The following is a 23,932-nucleotide window of genomic DNA, read 5'->3' as shown; positions in this document are numbered from 1 at the left end:
TGTTCTAGCTCTATGAAGAATACTGGTATTATTTTAATAGGAATTGCATTGAATATGTAGATTGCTTTGGGTAGTATTGACATTTTAACAATATTTGTTCTTCCTGTCCAGGAACATGGAATATTTTTCCATTTTTTTGTGTGTGTCTTCTTCAATTTCTTTCATAAGCTTTGTATAGTTTTCAGTATGTAAGTTTTTCACCTCTTTGGTTAGGTTTATTTCTAGGTATTTTATGGTTTTTTGGTGAAATTGTAAGTGGGATCGATTCCATGGTTTCCCTTTCTGCTGTTTCATTATTGGTGCACTGATTTCTGTGCATTGATTTTATATCCTGCCACTTTGCTGAATTCATGGATCAGTTTTAGCAGGTTTTTGATGGAATCTTTTGGGTTTTCCATATAGAGTGTCATGTCATCTGTGAAGAGTGAAAGTTTGACTTCCTCCTTGCCGATTTGGATGCCTTTTATTTCTTTGTGTTGTCTGATTGTTGATGCTAGAATTTCTAATACTATGTTGAATAACAGTGGCGAGAGTGGACATCCCTGTCTTGTTCCTGACCTTAGGGGGAAAGCTCTCAGTTTTTCCCCATTGAGGATATTAGTAGTGGGTCTTTTGTATGTGGTTTTTAGGATCTTGAGTTATAATCCTTCTATCCCTACTTCCTTGAGGGTTTTTATCAAGAAAGGATGCTGTATTTTGTCAAATGCTCTCTCTGCATCTATTGAGAGAATCATGTGGTTCTGTCCTTTCTTTTATTAGTATCATATATCTCTGATTTGTTTGCAGATACTGAACCAGCCCTGCATCCCATATAAATGCCACTTGATCATGGTGAATAATTATTTTAATGCATTATTGGATCCAGTTGGCTACTATCTTGTTGAGAATTTTTGCATCCATGTTTATCAGGGAAATTTATCTATAGTTCTGCTTTTTAGTGGAGTCTTTGTCTGGTTTTGAAATCAAGGTAATGCTGGCCTCATAGAATGAGTTTGGAAGTTCCTTCCATTTCTATTTTTTGGAACAGCTTCAAAAGAATAGAAGTTAACACTTCTTTAAATGTTTGGTAGAATTCCCTTGGAAAGCCATCTGGCTCTGGACCTTGTTTTTGGGGAGGTTTTTGATTACTAATTCTTTACTGGTTATCAGTCTGTTCAAATTCTCTATTTCTTCCTGTTTTCAGTTTTGGTAGTTTGTATTTTTCTAGGTATTTTCCGTTTCTTCCAGATTGCCCAATTTGTTGGAATATAATTGCTTATAATATTCTCTTATTATTGTTTGTATTTCTGCAGTATTGGTTGTGATCTCTCCTCTTTCATTTTTTATTTTATTTGGGTCATTTCCTTTTTCTTTTTGATCAGACTGGCTAGGGGTTAATCAATTTTGTTAATTCTTTCAAAGAACCAGCTCCTGGTTTCATTGATCTCTTCTGTTTTTTTGATTTCAATAGAATTAATTTCTGCTCTAATCTTTATTATAATTTCCCATCTTCTGCTGGTTTGGGGTTTTATTTGCTGTTCTTTTTCCAGCTCTTTAAGGTGTAAGGTTAGGTTGTATATGTGAGACCTTTCTTCCTTCTTTAGCAAGGCTTGTATTGCTATATACTTCCCTCTTCTGACCGCGTTTGCTGCATTCCAGAGGCTTTGGGCTGTCGTGTTATCATTTTCATTGGCTTCCATGTACTTTTTTATTTCCTCTTTAATGTCTTGGCCATTCATTCTTCGGTAGGATGTTCTTTAATCTCCAAGTTTTCATTTTCTTTCCAAATTTTTTCTTCCGATTGATTTCAAGTTTCATAGCGTTGTGTCTGAAAATATGCATAGTATGATTTCGATCTTTTTGAACTTGCCTGAGGGAGAAACAACTTAATTTTAAATTTTGTTCTGATTACACAGAATCAAGGAGGCCAAAAATATTCAGTGATGTTTATGTACGTGTGTGTAAATAATTTTCAGGTCCAAACTGTTTAAGCCCTTGGAAATTTCAAGAGTCTGACATGGCTGACCTGTCTGGTAACATCCTTCTTCACTATACTGCAAAGGTGAGAGTAAATGCATGGACTGTATCTACTTGTAACTGTGCTATGAACTAAAATTCCTTTTTTGTTCCTTTTGTCATTTCAGTGGTTAATTGAGAAGGATAGTCTTGAATTAAATTTAAAAATTACTCGTTTTCAAAGGAAGAGGAGGTGCAACTCTCAACTAGGATTCAAATGTTTTGATTATGTCATCCCAGTAGTATGAGTGAGGAATCATATAGTATGAGTAGGAATCGTTGTGGTGGGAAGTTTTACTAATGAATTGACTTCAGTAAATGAAACTGTTTAAACTTGGATTATCCCACTTTTTTGGAAGGAGAGATTAAACAGAATTATGGTTAACATTTTTTTGTTTATTTTTTAAATGTAATTCTAGCAAGAAAACAAACCAAAAAAATGAAATGTTTACTTCAGAAGGAGAAAAAAGAAACTACCTATATGCATAGCATGCATAGTCCTTTTTCCTTCGAAGACCTACCTAGTGAAAGTAATTAAGGTCCGTAAAGTCTGAGGGAAAGAACTGGGAGAAGAAAAGGGAAAGTGGCATAAACAGTATCAGTTGCCTTAATTGTACTAAATGTTAACACTGACACAAAAAATGCTTTTATTTGTGAGATTATGCACTATAGAATTTTTTTTCTAGTTTAGCCAGCTAGTACATGGTCATAACTTATTACTTTAATACTTATTTGTGATATCTGACCTAATAAAATTCACCTATCATTTGTATTCCCCTTGACTTTTTGTTTTGAATAATTTCAAGCTAGAGAGGAATTGAAAGAATGGTAAAGTGAAATCATGTATACTCTATACTCTCCACCTGAATTCACCAATTACCAATTTTGCCACACCCGTTGACACCTGTTGCCTGTCTTTTGTGAAGGCACATTGACATAGGTATCAATGTAGCTATGTATTTATGTAATTATTAACCTACCTGGGAAAATTATCAATAATTTATGTACTGTATAACTCATTCAGATTTTCCCAGCTTTCTCAAAAATATTTTGTTTAGCCTTTTAAAAAACTTAAATCTGGATCAAGGTTCATGCCTTGCATTGGTTATAAAGTCTCTTAGGACCCTTATTTTTTTTAGTGTTTGCCTTTTGTAACACTAATGTTTTTCCAGTATGTTTGTTTACTGAACTAGACTTTATTTTCTTGGCAGGGGCTAGATCATATACTTATTTTCTTTTTACTGTTATTATTAAATATATAGGAAATAATTGAATTTAATCTCACTGATATATTTAATAGCATGTCCTAGATACATGTTAGTTAACTGAGTCTTTGTGGCATTATGTTTGTCATATTTATTCTCTTTCCAAATTTAAACTTGATAACATTAGGTTGAATTTTTACTGTTGGAACTTCCTTCCAGTAGTTGGAAGATCCAACAGTAAAAATTCTCTAATAAGAAAATAGGTATTATTGTTTTTCCTCAAGAAACTCAGTATGACAAATACTCAATAAAACAGTTTTTTGGAGCAATATTTCTTGAAGCAGTGATATATCATGATAAAAAGTGTTCTGTGGTTAACGGAGTTTGGGGAAATGCTGTATTCTGTATATCCATTTTGGAGATTGATCATATACTTGAAAAATCTTATTAGAAAAAACTTAGTTTACTTTTGTTTTATCCTACTCTTTGACCAGTTATTTGAACATAGAACACGTTCTGTTTTTTCATCTCACTTATTTAACAAATGCTAGTTTGAGAAAAGCTGCTCTTGAAGATTTTCTGAGAGTCAACAGCTTTTCATTTTTGTAATCGCTTGTAAGAGGTGTTGAACCATCCATTGTTTATAATTTTTTGAGTGTCTTCTCCATGCCAAGAATTGTGCTGAACTTTTAAGATCTAAAGATGAATTCAGTGTCTGGCTTTAAGAAACTTATAACCAGGGGCGCCTGGGTGGCTCAGTCAGTTGAGTGTCCAACTTCGGCTCAAGTCATGATCTCACAGCTTGTGAGTTTGAGCTCCGCGTCAGGTTCTGTGCTGACAGCTCGGAGCTTGGAGCCTGCTTTGGATTCTGTGCCTCCCTCTCTCTCCCCCAACCCACTTGCATTCTGTCTCTGTCTCTCTCAAAAATAAACAAACATCAAAAAAATTAACAAAAAAAGAAACTTATAACCCAAACTGAAGTAAATATGTAAAAAAAATGAGTGCAATGTAATTTTATGAGCATTTTTCTTTTTAGCTACCATTTATTGGGTATTTACACTAATATTAAGCACTATGCTAAATGTTTTATATGTATTATTTCACTTAACCTTCATAAAAACTCTAAGGGATGTATGGTATTACCCGTGTCTTTTATGAGCTGTGGTTTTCTGAGGCTCAGTAAAGATAAGCAACTTGCTTAGCCTCATAATTTTAGTGAATGGTAGTGCTGGAGTTAGAATTCAGTCTGTTCAGTGCATATCCTTAACCACTATACAGTATTTCTGTGTTGGAATTGTGTATAAAATATAGTGAGAATATAAAGGCATGAGTGGTTAGTTCTTTCAGATCATAGCAAAGATGGTTTGATTTGTGTTTTAAAAGGCAGGGCTGAGGAGGGATGTGCCACATGTAACAAGCAGCACCTACAAAGGCATAGACTTTAAAACTGGGATCTACGTATATTTGGGTTTAGGGCACTAAGCAAGTAGGAAGAGAAGATGGCAGGAAATGAAATTAGAGGGCACATAGAGGCCAGATTATAGCAAGCCTCCTGTGGCAGGCTAAGTAGTAGGCAGTGGATAGGATTTTAAGCAGAAGAACAAAATATGATAAGGTTTACATTTTAGAAAAAGGTCTCAAGCTGCATTGTGAAAGTTGGATTGGAGGGATAGGAGACAGGAAGCAGTCATGCCATTAGAAGTTGTATCGTATGAGGACAGGTCATAGATACATGCTACCAAAACTGAGGTAGTAATGGGAGAAAGACATTTCTGTCTTTGAGACTAATATAGTTTACATTGAGTTAAGTGTAAACTCAGTTTCCGTTTGTTTTATTAAAGCATTTTTTCTCAGTTGCCTTAAGAAGAAAGCAATGATGCATCATTTGTGCTAAAATTTGTAGTAGTTTTTTTTTTTTTTTTTGAATGGTAATTGGATTCAAGGATGCTTCATTATCTGCAAATTCACAGATTGGATGCGAAGTTATATGCTTTGTAATCCTTCATGGAAGTTAACAAATACATTTGATAATTTCTAGAATTGCAGACTAGACTCTTAATATGAATATATCCAGAATTGTCTATAACATGAAGGAAAAGTGTCTTATGCCTGTGATTAGAATTTTATATCATATGTTTTTCTGTTTTGTGATTTTTTTTTTAAGGTTTATTTATTTATTTTCAAAGAGATAGGGTAGGGGCAGAGAGAGAGAGAGAGGGAGGGAGGGAGGGAGGGAGGGAGAATCCCAAGCAGGCTCTGCACCATCAGCATGGAGCCTGATGCAGGGCTTGAGCCCACAAACCGTGAGATCATGACCTGAGCTGAAGTCAGACGCTTAACCAGTTGAGCCACCCAGGTGCCCTGTTTTGTGATTTCTGTATCTCACGTTTTAATCACATAATTATGTGTACCAGTGAAATTATGCCTAGGGAAATACTCATGGGAATAGAACACTGAATTTGTTAAAGACTCAAAATCTTGGGCCACCTAGGTGGCTCAGTTGGTTAAGCATCCAACTCTTTTTTTTTTTTTTTTAATTTTTAAAAAATATTTATTTATTTTTGAGACAATGTGAGAGACAGAGTGCAAGCAGCAGAGGGCAGACAGAGGGAGACACAGAATCCGAAGCGGGCTCCAGGCTGTCAGCCCAGAGCCCGATGTGGGGCTTGAACTCCCGAACTGTGAGATCATGACCTGAGCCGAAGTCAGACACTTAACCGACTGAGCCACTCAGGCACCCCTAAGCATCCAACTCTTGATTTCAGCTCAGATCATGATCTCATGATCCATGGGATCGAGTCCCACTTGCCTCTCTCTCTTCCTCTATTCTGCTTGCTCATTCTCTCTCAAAATAAATAAATAGCCAAAAGCTGTTTGCATAAGTTGGTTTAAAACTTTAATTTTTTTAACTTTATAGGATTTTTTATTTTTTAAAGATTTTTTTTAATGTTTATTTTTGAGAGAAGGAAGAGAGTACGAGTGTGGGAGGGCCAAAGAGAAGGAGACACGGAATTGGAAGGGGGCTCCAGCAATAGAGCCCGATGCAGGGCTCGAACTCTTGAAGCTCAAGGTCATGACCTGAGCCCAAGTCAGATGCTTAACTGACTAAGCCACCCAGGCGCCCTCCCAAAATTTTTTTGAAGTTTAGTTGACACACAATACTACATTAGTTTCAGGTGTACAACACAGTGATTTGACAAGTCTGTATATTGTGCTGTGCTCACCACAAGTATAGTTCTTGTCTGTCACCATAAGCACTATTACAATACCACTGACTGTATTTCCTGTGCTGTACCTTTCATCCCTGTGGCTTACTCATTCCATAACTGGAAGCCTGGATCTCCCACTCCCCTTCACTCATTTTGCCCATCCCTCCCCACCCTCACTCCCTTCCCTTCCCCTCTGGCCACCATCAATTTGTTCTTAAAAGAGAAAAAATTGTAAACTCCAGTGATGGGTGAGTAACTTGTTGCTATAGCTCTTCTATCAGGTGACAAGTAGAAGTGACCTGCTTTTGATGAGTGAGTCCTTTAGAATCTAGTCCCTTACAGGAGTGCTGATGCATAGGGGCACATGTACCCCAATGTTTATAGCAGCACTTTCAACAATAGACGAATTATGGAAAGAGCCTAAATGTCCATCAATTGAGGAATGGATAAAGAAGATGTGGTTTATATATACAATAGAATACTACTTGGCAATGAGAAAGAATGAAATCTGGCCATTTGCAGCAACATGGATGGAAATGGAGGGTATTATGCTAAGTGAAATAAATCAGTCAGATTTCACTCATATGTGGATCTTGAGAAACTTAACAAAAGACCATGAGAGAGGGGAATGGTGAAAAAAAAGTAACGGGGAGGGAGGCAAACTATGAGAGACTCTTAAATACTGAGAACAAGCTGAGGGTTAATGGGGAGTGGGCAGAGGGGAAAGTGGGTGATGGGCATTGAGGAGGGCACTTGTTGGGATGAGCACTAGGTGTTGTATGGAGACCAATTTGACAATAATTTATATTTAAAAGAAAAAATAGAATCTAGTCCCTGATTCTTTTAAGAGGCAATGAGAATAGCAGTACTAAACTTAATATTGTAAGCATTTTATCATTTTAAATTATGGTGAAATATTTCATATATAAAGTTATGTTTTTGTCCTTATTGTGCTTAGCTGTTGGCCATATTTTCCTTTTATTCTTAGGCTTGCAAAAATTCAATCTGTCTTGATTTATCTACTAATTGTTTGCATGGAAGATTAACAGGAAACAAAGTAGTGAACTGGGACATTAAGGTAAGTTAATGATGAGCAACGTCTTATGTAAGTTTACAGATCCTTTTAAAGAATTTGTCTTTTTAGCACCACCAGGTTGATCTGAATAATAAGTCTCAGTGAAAATGTTTGCAAGCAAGATATACAGTTTGAGGTATAAACAATTAAGTAGTTGAAGGACTAATTTGCTTGAAACTTAGTTACCTCCTTAAACTGTTTAACAGTTTCCTTAAGAAAAATAATACTACCTTAAAATCATTGCTCCACTTTTAAGGTATTTCATTCCTAAAACTATGTGACAGATTTCATCCCTTACCTTCTCAGAGACTTCATTGATTATCCCTTTTCTCCTGTATCACATGCTTCTGTCAACAGTCTCCCGTCTATTAGCTTTTAACATACTTCGATCTTTCCTCCCTAAGGCTAAAGATAAGTGACTTTTCCTCTTCCCCACATCCCCCTCTGGAGCTGTCATATCTTGTCTGACTTCTGGATGTGCCTCATATATATGTGACAGTTGGACATAATGTCTTTGGTTCTATATAGAGACCTCTGCTTATTTTCCAAGACTGAGTTAACTGCTCTTGTCATGAATACTTACAATAGTTTATCATTTCACTTAGTGTGATGAATAATAATTTGCTTGGTAATTTAGAGCTTGATTCTCCAGTAGTCCTTAAGAACTTTGAAAAGAGGTACCACTGCTTTTTTCACCAGTGCCTGGTACAGGGATATGCAATAACATTTTGACTGAGTGACTAAATTAATAAAGATTATTTAGATTACTGTGAAAGTCAAGTCAGAGATACCTATTTCTAAAAGATATTTCTTAAATAGAAATTATAGCTTAAGTAAAATCAAAAGAAATATAAAAGATATTTTAAGGGGACTTGCTGATAAATCAGCAAAAAATCCATTTTATCTTGTCCTCAGTTAACACCAATCAAATATGCTTATTGTTTCAGTGGAACAGACATTATTAGGATAGTTCTGCCTGTATAAAAATGAATCCATTAATTAATGTTAGTCTCATGTTATGTGGTATAAAGTATTTTTCTCTTTGTGAGATAAGACCACTTAATCATATCTGTTAAAATAGTAAGATATGTAGCATTTGCCCTTTCATAAGTTAACTTTTGCTGTCACTTATAAGATTGGTTTTACAAGGCTAGTTCTCATGTATTACTTATATGTAGAAAGCTGATTATTTGTGCCATACATTATACTTAAAAATCAAAGTAATTTTTGGTGCCTTGAGGTACAGCTATGGGGAAATCATATGGGATCAGAGTTAACAAGAAAAGGATCATTGTATTTTTATACTGCAGCACAATCAAACACAAAAAAGTTACGTGACAACTGAAAAAAAAAATACTTGCCATCCAAAAACTTAATTTGCTTACTATACATAGCTTTTAAAAATCAGCATGAAAGGGGTGATTGAGTGTTTGACTTCAGCTCAAGTCATGATCTTGCAGTTTGTGAGTTCAAGCCCTGCATCGGGATCACCGTTGTCAGCATAGGGCTTGCTTCAGATCCTCTGTCCCCCTCTCTCTCTGCCCCTCCCCTGCTTGCGTGTGCGCTCTCTCTCTCTCTCTCTCTCTCAGAGATAAAATACTTTTTTAAATGTTAAAAAAAATATCAGCATGAAGACAAAAAGTATGAAGAGGGTTGTGTAAAGAATGAAACTTTCTAGATGGCAGATCAGAATATTTTAGCACTTAATAATGGCTAACCTTGGGTGGGTAGTACCAGTTCATTTTCATTTATTAGCTTACTTAATCCTGGTAACAACTTTACAAAGTGGGAATTATTATCCTCATTTTACAGATGAAGGAACTGAGGCCAGAGAGATTACTAACTTGTCAAAGAATATGGACTGTATTTTGTTAAGCTATTCAAAATAGTCATTTTGACATTCAGAGGCACCCACTTCAACTTCTTTGTTAACTAAAAGTAGAGGAGTCAGTCATATTTCTACCACCAAATGATTTTTTTCTTAATTTATTTTGTTTATTATACTTAATTGCCTTATGACAGTTGTTTCCTCATATCATTAGTGTTACATTATAAAGTCTACTTATGGGGTCAAGTTTGAATTGCTTGTGTTTGGAATCCCTAAACTTTGGAAAACAAAGGTGTGGTAAAAATGGTCTGTCATAGTGTTTCTTGAGTATTAATTATGGTGATTCCCCCTAGCTACATTTTTTTTTTTTTAAGTAAGCTTCATGCCCAGCATGGAGCCCAACATGGGTCTTGAACTCACAACCCTGAATCAAGACTTGAGCTGAGATCAAGAGCAGGACGCTTAACCTACTGAGCCATCCAGGTGTCCCCTACCCTGTGCACCTTCCCCCCTGTGGCTACTCTTCAAAGCATCTCCCTGAATTAAGGTTCCTTTAGCTTAAGGCTATCTTGTACATTGCCTGAAAGTTCAGCACATTTTTAATGTCACACATGCTGTGTGGGTGTTAAATGACAAAATTGCTCTTGTTTTATAAGATTAAAAGATTGTAATTTTCTTTTTCAGGACATCATAAACTGTATAGGTGGATTAAATGTACTGTTTCCTCTGTTGGAACAAATCAGCCACTTTGGTGAAGGACAGATTTCTGAAGGAATGAATGAAAGTACAGTTTCTGAATTGGTAACACCTGTAGAAGGAGATTGGGTGGTATTGACCTCCACAAAGGCTTCAGGTATTAAGATGAAATTAACACACAATAGTCATTGAGAAAGTTGAGAATTAATTGAAAAATAGGTTAAAATGTCTTGCCACCCTTAGGAAGAAATTTAACCATTTGTAGCTGAAGCAGCCCATCCCTAATTTTACTAATGTAATTCAAAAAGTTCATTAATACTTTAGTCAAAAAAATTAAGATGTTGGCTTTACTCTTGATTGTCCTCAGTTTCTCCTGTTAATGGAAATATAACAGCATTGCTAAACTTATGGTAGAAAAAAATGTTTCCATGTGCATGCAAGTATACAATATGCAGTTGCTGCTTTCTCTGATATTTGCATTCTGCAAGTGACCTTTGGAGGCAAATTGCTCAACCAAATTCTTGTTTGTTACTATATGCATTATGATATAGAAAATGTGTTATAAAAATTATTTAGAGTAATATGATCATTAATGACATGTTCACAATTCCTCAGAGTCAAGATTAGAGAGAAATCTAATTGCAACATTTATCTTGATTGTGAAACACTTTATTCAAAGACATCCCATCAACCAGGACAATCTTATTCACTCCCATGGAGTTGCCACTCTTGGTGCCTTACTTCAGAAGGTGAGCACAAATTTAACAAATTTGCAGATGTGGCTAATGATTGTAATTAGCAGTTTGTCTTTAGGGTTTTTTTTTTCCTACTAGGTAAATATTATTTTAAATTACACTACTATGGCTTCATTTATATTAGTGGATGTAATTTTATTTCACAAGCAGGTATTTTATCCTACTCTTAATCACATTTTTACAAGAATTAGTAATCTTACATAATAGTGTATAATTTTTATATATAGGGCTTTGTTAACATTGGTATTTGGGATCTTTGTTAAATATGATTTTAGGAATATGACATTAGGAAAATATGTTCTAGCAGACATTGGAAAAGTTAAAGTTTAAGTTGTTTATATTTTTGTAACAGAGATTTTCATACTTAGTAGATATTCTGAATTAATCATTTGTAATTTAAATGTAGCTTAATGATAATTAAGCTGAAATTTACAGAGCCCTCATCTGTTTGGATTTCAGGTGCCAAGTGCCTTGATGGATGTTAATGTATTGATGGCAATTCAGTTACTAATTGAACAGGTATCATTAGAGAAAAATATGCAGCTCCTGCAACAAATGTATCAGTATTTACTCTTTGACTTTCGTATTTGGAACCGTGGAGATTTTCCCTTCCGAATTGGTGAGAGAGCAGGCTGTTGGATCAAATTTTACAATTGTTTTAGAAATTTATAACTATTTGTGGGATTTTATTTTAGGCATATCATTTAAGAGTGAACTTTGTATTTTAGGTCATATACAGTATCTTTCCACCATCATCAAAGACAGCAGGAGAGTTTTCCGAAAGAAGTACGGTGTGCAATTTCTCCTAGATACACTTAGGATCTATTATGGGTATGATGTCCTTGTTCCTTCTCAGTTTGATACTATTTTCTGCCTGCCACTGGGTTGGAATTTCTAGATTATTTATTTTCCAGAAATTCTAATATCCTTTAACTTCAGAGAGACAGGAAAATATGGAGGTTAAAATGATGAACAATGTATCACATATATTGGGTTTGAATCTTATGTTTCATCAACTGGCTGTAGGTAACTTACTCAAATTTCTGTGCTTAAGTTGTGTCTGTGACAAGGAAATAATAAACCTATGACACCCTATGGTTGTTTTGAGGATTAAACTAAAGAATTAAGAATGTGTAAAGCACTTACAACTGTGTCTTCTCCTTAGTATTGTTTAAATATATATAAACTATTTAGGGGCCCCTGAGTGGCTCAGTCGGTTGAGCGTCTGACTTGATTTTGGCTCAGGTCATGATCCCAGGGTCATAGGATCGCTCCCCGCATGAGGCTCCACTGAGTGTGGAGCCTGCTTGAGATTCTCTCTCTCTCTCCCTCTCCCCTGCTCATGTGTGCTCTGTCTCTAAAATATAAATAAGTAAGTAAATAAATAAAAGAAGCTGTTCTAACTATTTTTATCTTTGTCATTGCAACTCCTAGCTTTAAAAGGTTTTCCTTAAAAAGAAAAAACAGATACCATGAAACATGGACACATCTTTTTTTATACTATGAATTCTTGTGTATAAAAAAGCACTAAACTATAAAAATTTTAAATTTCAATTCTCGCATTTTACTTTCTTTTCCAGGAGTGATTGTAAATACAGTGAGCTGTCTGTAGATGACATTCGAACAATAAGGACTTCTTTGTATGGACTAATTAAATATTTTCTGTGCAAAGGTGGAACTCATGAAGAGATACAAAGTATTATGGGTTACATAGCTGCTATCAATGAAGAAGAACAGGTATCATGCTCCAGATAACTTTTTTCCCCCACACTTAAGTTGCTACATCATCTTTTAAAATTACATACATATTAAACATACCTTAGGGGCACCTGGGTGGCTCAGTCGGTTAAGCATCTGACTTCAGCTCAGGTCATGATCTCACACTCTGTGAGTTTGAGCCCCGTGTCAGGCTCTGTGCTGACAGCTCAGAGCCTGGAGCCTGCTTTGGATTCTGTGTCTCCTTCTCTCTGCCCCTCCCCTGCTCATGCTCTGTCTCTCTCTGTTCAAAAATAAATAAAAACATTAAAAAAATATTTTTAAACATACTTTAAGAGTAAAATGTTGGGGCGCCTGGGTGGCTCAGTCGGTTAAGCGGCCGACTTCGGCTCAGGTCATGATCTCGCGGTCCGTGAGTTCGAGCCCCGCGTCGGGCTCTGTGCTGACAGCTCAGAGCCTGGAGCCTGTTTCAGATTCTGTGTCTCCCTCTCTCTGACCCTCCCCCGTTCATACTCTGTCTCTCTCTCTGTCTCAAAAATAAAAAAAATAAAAAAAAATAAAAAAAATTAAAAAAAAAACTTTAAAAAAAAAAAGAGTAAAATGTTTATTAGATATAATACAATATTATGCAGTTGAAGAAGTAAATTTTATCTCCTAACTATAAGTTTAATAAAGTAGTTGGTAATGTAATAAAATATTTTAAGTAGCTATAAAGTAGTATCTGGAAGTAGTTGCTTTGGCACTTCTGAAGACTATTTTTATAGGCCACATAATATACGTTTACCTGTTATCAAAGATACTGGACAGATTTCTAACATGAATTTAACATAGGTTTATAAAAATCTTGCATAAAGAGTAAATTATATTTCTATTTTTAAGTACTTTTATATATACATTATTCATTTCATTTATACCTCAGAACTACTCTGTAAGACAGTGGTTCTCAGTGTATGGTTCCTGACCATAATTACCTGGGAACTTGTTAGAAATGCAAAACTGCTGAACCAAGTCTTCCAGGTGATTGTGGCACATGGTAAAATTTGCAAACCACTAATATAAAATATACAGACAAGGGAGCGCCTGGGTGGCTCAGTTGGTTAAGCATCCAACTTCGGCTCAGGTCATGATCTCACAGTCTGTCAGTTCAAGCTCTCTGTCAGGCTCTGTGTTGACAGCTTGGAGCCCTGGAGCCTGTTTTGGATTCTGTGTCTCTGTCTCTCTCTCTCTCTCTCTCTCTCCCCCCTTCTCCTGCTTGTGCTCTGTCTCGTTCTCAAAAATAAATTTAAAAAACATAAAAAAAATTTTTTTAAATATATGGACCAGGAAGTAACCTTCCCATTTGCACCTTTGGAAGTATATATTCAGAAAGATTAGGTGACTTAAAAAGTCATACAGCTGACAAACCTAGGAATAGAACCCAAGTATATCTACTGCTATTTCTGTGCTCTTTCTCAACACCAAACTTGAGCAGCCTTAATTTATATTGACTCAAATATTTTGTGCTTTTCGATGAAGTATTCTTTGTGTACTCAGTGCTTACAGGACTTCATCATTAATATTATATAGATGAGTTAACTTATGCTGTTTCTCTGTAAGGTTAGACTACTTCAGAAGCTTGTTTTTATTTAGAGTAATAATAGCTACCTTATTTCATAATAGCTGTATTGCCACCTGCTGTGATTCATTGCCAATGGTGTTTTCTTGGTCAATTTAGTCAAAGAGTTATTTACTGAAAGCTTACTTACACAGAATCATAGTAAGATATTATAGGTATATAATAATGAGTTATCACTCTTTTAGCCTAATGGAGGCAAGGGTAGGTAAGAGAGCTTTATAAATAATCTTGAAACAAACAAAAAAAGAATATAATAATATTTGTAAGAGAGATACAAAGTCCTATGAGGTTTGCATAAGAGAATATTACATGTTGAGGAGACCAGGAAAGGCTTTATGGAAGACATGGCTTTTCATGTGGTTATAGCACTATAGGTATATTCAGCAGGTGAATATGTGGGTTGAGAGGATTACACAAAAGGAAACAAGCCAAAAGCATAATGGAAGTAGGAGGCAGGGCTATTTCATAAGACATCAGATAGTCCAGTTAAGCTACAATGTTAGGGTATATATGATTTAGATAAATAACTGTGGTTTATGACTATATTTGTGCTTCCATGTATGAATGTGGTTGTTTGTTTTGTGTTGTTTAATTTTAAAAGCTCTTTGGAATTTTGGATATGCTCTTCAGTCTCCTGCGTACCAGCCCAACTAGAGGTCAGCTTTTCTTACTGCTGTTTGAACCAGGAAATGCTGACATACTTTATGCCTTGCTCTTAAATCAGAAGTACTCTGACAGACTAAGAGAAATCATTTTTAAGGTATAAACATTTCTTAAACATCTTTATATTTGGGGATATTTGTGAGTATATGAATTGTAAATATTCGTTTTATGAATGTAAATTCTTTTTTCATACCTACTTCTAATTTTAAACTGTTCAGTTTGTTTTGATACATATTTTTTGTGTTTTTATTGTTTGAATATTTAAAAACTGTATGGATATCTGATCAATTATTTCAGTGGAAAATCCACTTGGTTATATCATTCTCTGTATAAAACTTATCCGTTTTTTGCCTTCTTTAAAAAAATTTTTTTTCAGCATATTTGACACAGTATTATAATAGTTTTAAGCATACAACGTAGTGATTCTACATGTTTATACATTATGCTTTGCTCACCTCAAGTCTAGCTGCCATTTGTCAGTATATAACATATTACAATGCCATTGGCTATATTCCCTGTGCTGTACCTTTTATTCCTGTGAGCTAACTGGAAGCCTATACCTCCCACTCCCTTTCACTCGTTTTGTTCTGTCTCTTGACTTACCATGGGTCTTCATGGCAGGTCAGACATTTTAGCGGTTTATAGTAATAACTTGACTTTATGTAGCACCACTATTTGTCAGGCAGTAATATATTCTTCATATATTAGCTATCTTAGTCCTTGCAAAAACCTTATGAAGTGAATATTATTATTCCCATTTTACAGATAAAGAAACTGAGGCCAGAGAGGTTGGTAACTTGTCAGAGGATATTGAATATTTTGTTAAGCTATCCAAAGTAGTCAGTTTGAGCTTCGGTTGAAGCTACCCACTTAACCTTTTTTGTTAAAAAATAGAGGAATTGGTCCTATTTCTACTTTTCATGATTTATTCTACTCATTATGCCTAATCGCTTGTGGCAGTTGTTTCCTCTTATATCATTAGTGTTATGTTATAAAGTCTACTTATGGGGTCAAGTTTGGATTGACTGTGTTTGGAATCTCGAAACTTTGGAAAACAAGGGTGTAATAAAAATGATCTGGCATAGGCTCTCTTGAGTATCAATTATGGTGCCCCCCCATGGCTGTTCTTCAAAGCATCTGCCCAAATAAGCTTTCCTTTATGGAGATTAAATGTTATTTCTCCAAAAATGACCTTATATGGATTGTTCATGATACTCTGCCAAAATTACCCTGTACCTAGGGTTTCAGTGTTTCACTTTTAAATGTTGATCTCACTGCAAGAGGTATGGGATTATTAATTCATTCTCCCATTTTAGTATATGGTTGTTTTCCTTTACAAAATGTTTCCTTGTTCTCAAAAATTATTTTGATAACTGTTACATAAGTGTTATACAAATTATGAGATTGATCTAGAAGTATCTTTTTCTTCTTTCATAACATATCTTTGTTCTTCTTGGAGGCTGTAGGGTTTGTTTCCATCTAAGCCTTAGCCATTAAAAAGGAAATTTTAAATTATTTTAAATAGTGACAGACTGTCCTTAGTTCTCTGTGTTGAGAAAAATATATTACTGTTGTAACCAGGTTATGGAACAAATGTTGAAATGCACGAATGTTTATGAACGAAGTAAACAGCGCATTCGGCTCAGAGAAGTTGGCTATTCAGGATTGGGACTTCTTCTTAATGAAGCACCCGTTAATGCCAATCTCATTAAAAGCCTCACCAATCAAATTATAAATACAGGTATGACTAAGGCTGATAATACTGATATGTTTAAGAATTGTTCTTCATAGTAGCATAATTGTATTTGATATTCTCAGTTTTTTTCCTGAAGGTTTTTTTTCCTTTCCTTCCTCAGGTTACTTTTTAAATTACCTGTTATTTGATTCAGCAGGGCTTTATTAGGTACTATTTTTTATCTATCTTTTTTGTTATTATCTCCCCAGGGCATAGCATAGTGCCATAGGCCTTCAGTAGAAATTTACTGATTGATTAGTAAATAATTGAGTTCTCTATAAGGAAAAGATGCTAGAGAAAATACATACAAAACATTTTATATTTTTCTTTAGGGAGCGTAAATCCTTAATTTCAGATACTTTTTTGCTTCTCATTTTTTTTAATAAAACTTTTTTATTACTTAGGACAAACTATAGTGTTTATGTCAGATGCTGGGGGTTTAAAAGGTATAAGATAAGGTTCTTCGCTTTGATTGGTTTACCTTCTCATTGATAAGACAAGTACATAAGATATAAGATATGTACATAAAAAGATAAATAATATGGATATTATAACAGTATGGATAGTATTTTCAGGCAATAAAAGAAAAGAACAGTTAGGGCTTACTCAGGAGAATGTCAAACATTCTAAATCTATTTTCTTTGCAAGATTTAAACATATGTATAATCCTTATTTTAAATGAGAGTTATTTCAGCATTTATGTAACTGTTACCCCCAGTTCATTCTTTGAGAGAGAACTTCAAAAAGAATGCAGCTGGAGGCATCATGGTTCTTGATTTCAAACTGTTAGAGTAATCGAAACATACATACACCATTGGAACAGAATTGAGAGCCCAGAAATAAAACAATGTATATCTGGTCAACTAATATTTGACAAGAGATCCAAGAATACTCAGTGGAGGAAAAATAGTCTATTCAATGAATGGTGTTGGGAAACTGGATATTCATATGCAAAAGAATGAAAATGGACCCCTATCTCACACTACTCACAAAAATTAACTTGAAATGGATTAAAGATTTAAATGTAAACCCTGAACCATATAACTCCTAGAAGAAAACATAAGGAAAAGCTCCTTGGCATTTGTCTTGGCAATGACTTTTTGGATATGACCCCAAAAGCACTAGCAACAAAAGCAAAATAAACAAGTGAGGCAACATCAAACTAAAACGCTTCTGCACAGTGAGAAAAACTACCAACAAAATGAAAAGGCAGTCTACAGGGTGGGAGAAAATACTTGTGACTCAAATATCTGAGAGGAGGTTAATATCTAAAATATGTAAGGAAATCATATAATATAATAGCAAAAATCCAGTTAAAAATGAGCAAAAGGGGGTGCCTGGGTGGCTCACTTGGTTGACCATCTGACTCAGTTTCTGCTCAGGTCACACTCTCATGGTTTGTGGGATCCAGCCCCACGCTGGGCTCTGCATTGACAGTTCAGAGTCTACTTGGGAGTCTCTCTCCCTCCCTTTCTGTCTTTCCCTCACTTGCGTGCACATGCACATGTGCACGCTCTCTCAAAAAATAAAAAAATGTTAAAAAAATGAGCAAAGGACCCGATGAGACTTATTTTAAGTTTTATTTATTTATTTTGAGAGAGAGAGAGCACAAGCAGGGAGGGGCAGAGAGAGAGGGAGAGAGAGAATCCCAAGCAGGATCCACGCCAACAGCGCAGAGCCTGAGGGGGGCTCGATCCCACGAGCTGTGAGATCATGACTGAGCCACCCAGCTGCCCCCTGAATAGACAGTTTTTGCATAGAAGACATACAAGTAGCCAGCAGGTAGATGACAAGGTGCTCCACATCTTTAATCATAAGGGAAATGTAAATCAGAACCAGAAGGAGATAGCAGGTCTTACATGTTAAGATGGCTATTATCAAAAAGACAAAAGATAACAAGTGCTGGTGAAGTTATGGAGAAAGGGGAACCCTTGTCCATTGATGCTGGGAATGCAAATTAGTGCAGCCATTATAGAAAACAGTATGGAGGTTCCTCCAAACATTAAAAATAGAACTATCATATGATCTAGCAATCCATCTTCTGGGTATATATCCAAAGAAAATGAAATCACTATCTCAAAGAATTATCTGCATGTTCATTGTAGCATCGTTTATAATGGCTAAGACATGGAAATAGCCTAAGCGTCTGCTGATGGATGAGTGGATAAAGAATGTGTTATGTGTGTGTGTATGTATATATAAAAGAATATTATTCAGCCACAACAAAGAAGGAAATCCTGCCATTTGTAACACATTAACCTGCAAGACATTATTATGTTAAGTGAAATTAAGTCAGAGAAGGACAAATACTGTACGGTCTCACGTATGTTGAGAAATTAAAAAAAACCAAACTCCTAGAAACAGAGAACAGATTGCTAGTTGCTGGGGTGGGGTGGGAGGTGGGGCAAATGAATGAGGTGGTCAAAGGGTACACGCTTCCAGTTATAAGATGAATACGTTCTGGGATCTGATGTGCAGCATGGTGACTATAGTTAACAATGCTGTATTATGGACTTGAAATTGATAAGAGCAGATCTTAAAAGTTACCACCATGATAGGAAAATGGTAACTATGTGAGGTGATGGATGTTAATTAACCTTATTGTGGTAATTATTTTACAATATATACGAATATCAGATCATCATGTTTTACACCTTAAATTTATGCAGTTTTATGTCAATTATATCTTAGCAAAGCTAGAAAAAACCAAAGGCTGTGAATTGTTGACAGCAAGAAAAATAAAATAAAAATGAAAACAGTTATTTCATTAACCATCACTCATAGTTCTTTGGCTATCTCTGGAATTTAATTTTAACTTTTTGTTTTTTCCCCACCGTAGATCCTGCTATTAATTTCAAAGATCTGTTGTCCATGGTATATATATCTCACAGGACACATATAAATGTCAGGGTGGTTATCTGCAGAAAGGTTAGTGAACTTTTAAAATATACTTTAAAGGGGTGCCTGGGTGGCTCAGTTGGTTAAGCGTCTGACTTCATCTCAGGTTATGATCTCGTGGTTCATGAGTTTAAGCCCCATGTCGGGCTCTGTGCTGACAGCTTGGAGCCTGGAGCCTGCTTCAGTTTCTTTCTCCCTCTCTCTCTGCCTCTCCCCCACTCGCACTCTCTCTCTCTCTCAAAAGTAAACGTTAAAAAAATTAAAATACACTTTAGAAGTAACAATATTGTCATACTGTGAATAGCTTTTATATTGAGTATTTTATACCAGGTATAAGTTTTAATATCTGTTATTTTATAAATGGCACGATTTTTAAATAGTTTCCTTTTTTGAGGTGAATTAACTTCATGTAACCACAAAAATGTGTTCTTCTTAGCTTCATGTAGTCACCTGGAAATATGCCCTTGCCCCAGTAAAAGATTTATTACAAGAGAATAGTTTGTCAAGAACTTGCAAAGATAAAAACCATTTCTAATTCATATACCATATTTTAGAGTTAATCTTTTGAACTTCGTGGAAAAGCAAGAGTGACTTCGCAAGGAGAATGTACTCCTTTAACTTTTAACTAAGTCAAGAACTAGTTATCCTGTGTGCTTCTTCCTAATTATAACCTTCTGTCTTCCCTGCTGTTAACCTCTGACCACTATTTATTTTCTTGTTTTTCTTTTTAATTTTACTCCTTAGTTATGTTACAGTATTTTTCCATTATAAGTCTGTATATGTATCTTTCTCTTTACTGGCCTCATAGAGTTTTTCATTCTATGACTATTGTATGAAGTATTACCTGGTTCCCTGTACATGGACATTTAGATTGTCTCCTACATTTATATGTTAATAAACTTCCGTTAAGAACACTTTTTTACATATACTTTTACCTGTTTTTGGTAATATATCTGTAGGACCTAATCCATGAAATGGAATTGCTGTCTCAGAAGGTACTCACATTTTGCATTTTGATGGATTTTACCATATTGTCCTTGAAGCAGGCCATATAGATTGATCCTTTCCTTTCAGTTTGAAAACAACTTTTGGTGCAGCCTAGTTTTTATCCATTACATGTATATAAAATGAACATAAAATAAGTAATTTTATGGATATTTTATTTTAAGTTTATTTTTGAGAGAGACAGTGAAGGAGGAGGGGCAGAGAGAGAGAGGGAGAGAGAGAATCCCAAGTAGGCTCCATGCTTTTAGTGCAGAGCCTGATGGGGGGCTCAAACCCACAAACTGTGAGGTCGTGACCTGACCTGAAATCAAGAGTCGGACACTTAACCAACTGAGCCGCTCAGACGCCCCTTATGGAAATTTTAAAATTATGAAATCACGAAAATTTCTTTGCTGTGGGGAAAAAATGGTATTTTCTATCACTAGGATAGTGGTAGCTCACCTATCACAACGAAGGAAAGGAAAACATCACATTATTGTGACTCATTGTGGCTAATTGCTTTCTATATCAGCATCAGCATGCATTAGAGCCATTGATATTAAAGTCCCTATCAATATTATTCATCTCCTATGAAACTTGTCAGAGATAAAAGAGATTTTCTAAATACTGGGAGCAAAATTTCTTTTCATCTACATAGAAGTTTATTGTCTTTGTGATAAAAATGTCTTAAGGGTCTTAACTGAATACCTGATAGTGTTTGAGAACCTGTTTTAATCCAAAAATGGGAAATGAGTTGGATAGTAGAGATTATACTCATTGACATTTCTGTGTGTATTCTTTAATTTCAGTTTCTATTTCCAGCTAAATAGCCGTATCCATTTTATTGGAGTTAGTGTTTTCAAATTAAAATATAGTTTCTTTGGTGCCTGGGTGGCTCAGTTGGTTGAGTGTCTGACTCTTGATTTCGGCTCATGTCATGATCCCAGAGTTGTGGAATCAAGCCCCATTTTGGACTCCATGCTAAGTGTGGAGCCTACTTAAGATTCTCTCTCTCTCTTTTTCTCTCTCTCTCTCTCTCTCTTTCTCCTTCCCTCCCTCCCTCCCTCTCTCCCTCTCTCTCTTTTCTTCCCTCTTCCTTTACCCCCTGCTTGCGTTCTCTCTCTTTCAAATAAATAAAGAAATAAAATACAGTTTTTATTTTGTTTGTTATTCAAGATAGAATTAATTGGAAAAAAAGTGTTTTTGCAAAAGTAGCCATTTACTTTGCCCATAAAAATAAAATGAGATGGGGAAACATTCTTGGGATATCGAGGTTCTATTAAAGTATTTGTGTGTCATATTTACTCTGCTAACCTTAGGGCCAGAACAGGGCCTGGTACATAGTAGATATTCAGTATTTGCTAAAGAAATGCAGTAGGCTCATGGAAGGTATTTAGTTGAGAGGATATAACTTTATTACATTTTATATGTACCTTCATTCTATGTATATTTTCTCTCTGACCAAATTAAATTAATAACATGAGTGTTGACATGTGGAGGATCATTTTATTTTTTTTCTTTTTTATCTTTCAGCAAATATTTAAGTACTCTGTACAATGAGTAATATGCAGATTAGTTAAAAACACAGTGTGTGCCCTCCAGATAATTTGTAATCCAGTTAAGAACATAATCTTTTGAAAGTGTATCTTCCCACAGTTTCTCATTAAATTACTTTGTCATTAAAATAACTGGGAAGAAACTGGTTTTGATGTGAAGTACTGTGTACTTTTTGACGAGTTTTGTATTCTTAATCTCTTCACAGATTTTACAGATTTTGCAGTCCCAGCCAGATGCAGCACATCAAATATCTCAACAAGTGGGTTGGCAAGACACTTTGGTTAGGCTCTTTTTAAAAACAAATTTTGAAAATGGAAATACTCTTCATAAGCACAGTAGAGCTCTTTCAATGAAAGACAATGATAAAAATGTGGTAGGTGAAGATCTTAAGAGGAACTTCGACGAAAAGACTGATGAGGAAAAAATCAACTCTTTTGGCTCAGCTAATGTGTCTTCCGATCAGTGGAGTTTAGAGGATAGACACTCTCTAGACTCAAACACACCATTATTTCAAGAAGATAGTTCTGTGGGAGAATTAACTTTCAAATCAGAGAATCAAGAAGAATTCTGGAATAATAATCCTTCACATTTGAGTTTAGATTTCAGTGGAATAGACTCGTGTGAACTGAGCGACAGTGGAAGTCACATGCCAGACAGCTTGCCTAGTACACCATCCCCAATAGAATCTACTAAATCATTTTCTGTGCCATCTGACAAAGAGAGCAGCATCACAAATGATACGGGGTTTAGTGATGACTTGTCGTTACTTGAAAGCCAAGAGGTAAAATTCCTTATTTGTCCAAAAGCTGTTTTTATTTTCATGCATCTATGATATATTTCTAGTCCTTAGAATTGTGTGATTGTTAACAATTTCATATTATACTCATGTTCTAAGTCTCAAGATATAAGATTTTGGAAGCCTAGAAGTCACTAAATTGTGTCTTGAGAGCAAAACCGGTGTTGTATTCAACCTTGTATTGCTAGGGCCTACCTAGCAAAGTTCCTGGTTCATAAGACACATTAAAAATATGTTAAATAATTACAGTCACTATATAGGATGGTTCTTTTAATGTGCTTTTAATACTTCCTCCTTCCAATAATTTAATATTACTTTATCTTTTTTTACAGAGATGTGAGGAGGAGCTTCTTCAATTACTGACAAATATTTTGAACTATGTAATGTGTAAGGGACTAGAAAAGTCAGACAATAATACTTGGATTGAACGAGGACAAGTGTTTTCAGCACTAACTAAACCAGGAATATCCAGTGAACTACTTCGACCATCAGATGAAATAAAATTAATGTAAGCATTTATTTGGTGATTTACCCTCTCCTTTTGGAGTGGTCTGGAGTCTAAGATAATATTATTTATTAAACATTTATTCAGGATTCAGTAGGTGTAGTGAGAGAAAAGGAGAAACTTTGTACTCAGCTCCTTTTCCTCTCTGTTGCCATTTTAGTGGAATCTAGAGAGAAGTCCAAAAGTAATTCCAACTTTAAAACTTTAGTTTGGGCTTAAGGGATTATATATTCCTTATTGTTTAAAATAGTTTTGATAATATCTAAGCACTCAGTGCATTGTGTTCTACAGTCTGTCCAAATTTGAGGATTTCCATGCTAAAGGAAGCAAATAGTGTTTTCATAGATATTACTTCTCTAAAGCATTTAGAGTTTTCTGCAGGGCTAGACCCGCTGCAAGACATAATAAGCTGTTTCTTGCCTTCCCAATTTAGAGCTTTAAAGAAACTTTTAGTTATCTTATAGAAACTGGAATTTGAAATATTTTAATAGCTTTTTTATAGTCAAGTAGAACAGATAACTTTTACTTTGCCTTTGTATTATACTTATTGAGGGTAGATACTTCAGAGATTAAAAAGTTGCTTCATTATTATTAGATACCATCTACAATGTCCTTGGATCCCTGCCTGTGATAGTGTATCTTTAGGAATACAGTCATATTAACAAATAATTGACTTTTTTCATGTTTTACTATTTTTCTA

At 35.2% G+C, this 23,932-nt stretch overlaps 1 protein-coding gene across 1 annotated transcript in view; it reads left to right on the top strand.

Annotated features, from left to right (window-relative positions):
- The window catches only part of NBEAL1 (neurobeachin like 1), a 176,839-nt gene that overhangs the window by 68,831 nt on the left and 84,076 nt on the right, over positions 1–23,932 (top strand). Inside the window, exons 17-28 of the mRNA XM_047083649.1 lie at positions 1,956–2,041; positions 7,398–7,487; positions 9,997–10,165; positions 10,624–10,757; positions 11,223–11,382; positions 11,492–11,594; positions 12,344–12,500; positions 14,696–14,854; positions 16,339–16,498; positions 19,332–19,420; positions 22,137–22,712; positions 23,060–23,235. Of these exons, the coding sequence (XP_046939605.1) occupies positions 1,956–2,041; positions 7,398–7,487; positions 9,997–10,165; positions 10,624–10,757; positions 11,223–11,382; positions 11,492–11,594; positions 12,344–12,500; positions 14,696–14,854; positions 16,339–16,498; positions 19,332–19,420; positions 22,137–22,712; positions 23,060–23,235 (2,059 nt within the window). The remainder of the gene's footprint in view (positions 1–1,955; positions 2,042–7,397; positions 7,488–9,996; positions 10,166–10,623; positions 10,758–11,222; positions 11,383–11,491; positions 11,595–12,343; positions 12,501–14,695; positions 14,855–16,338; positions 16,499–19,331; positions 19,421–22,136; positions 22,713–23,059; positions 23,236–23,932) is intronic.

This window comes from Lynx rufus, unplaced genomic scaffold (genome assembly GCF_022079265.1).
Source record: "Lynx rufus isolate CCGP_SWC_20201006 ecotype Redwood Valley unplaced genomic scaffold, mLynRuf1.p SCAF_2, whole genome shotgun sequence".
Lineage (NCBI taxonomy): Eukaryota > Metazoa > Chordata > Mammalia > Carnivora > Felidae > Lynx > Lynx rufus.
This window is presented reverse-complemented; position numbering and strand designations above follow the sequence as displayed.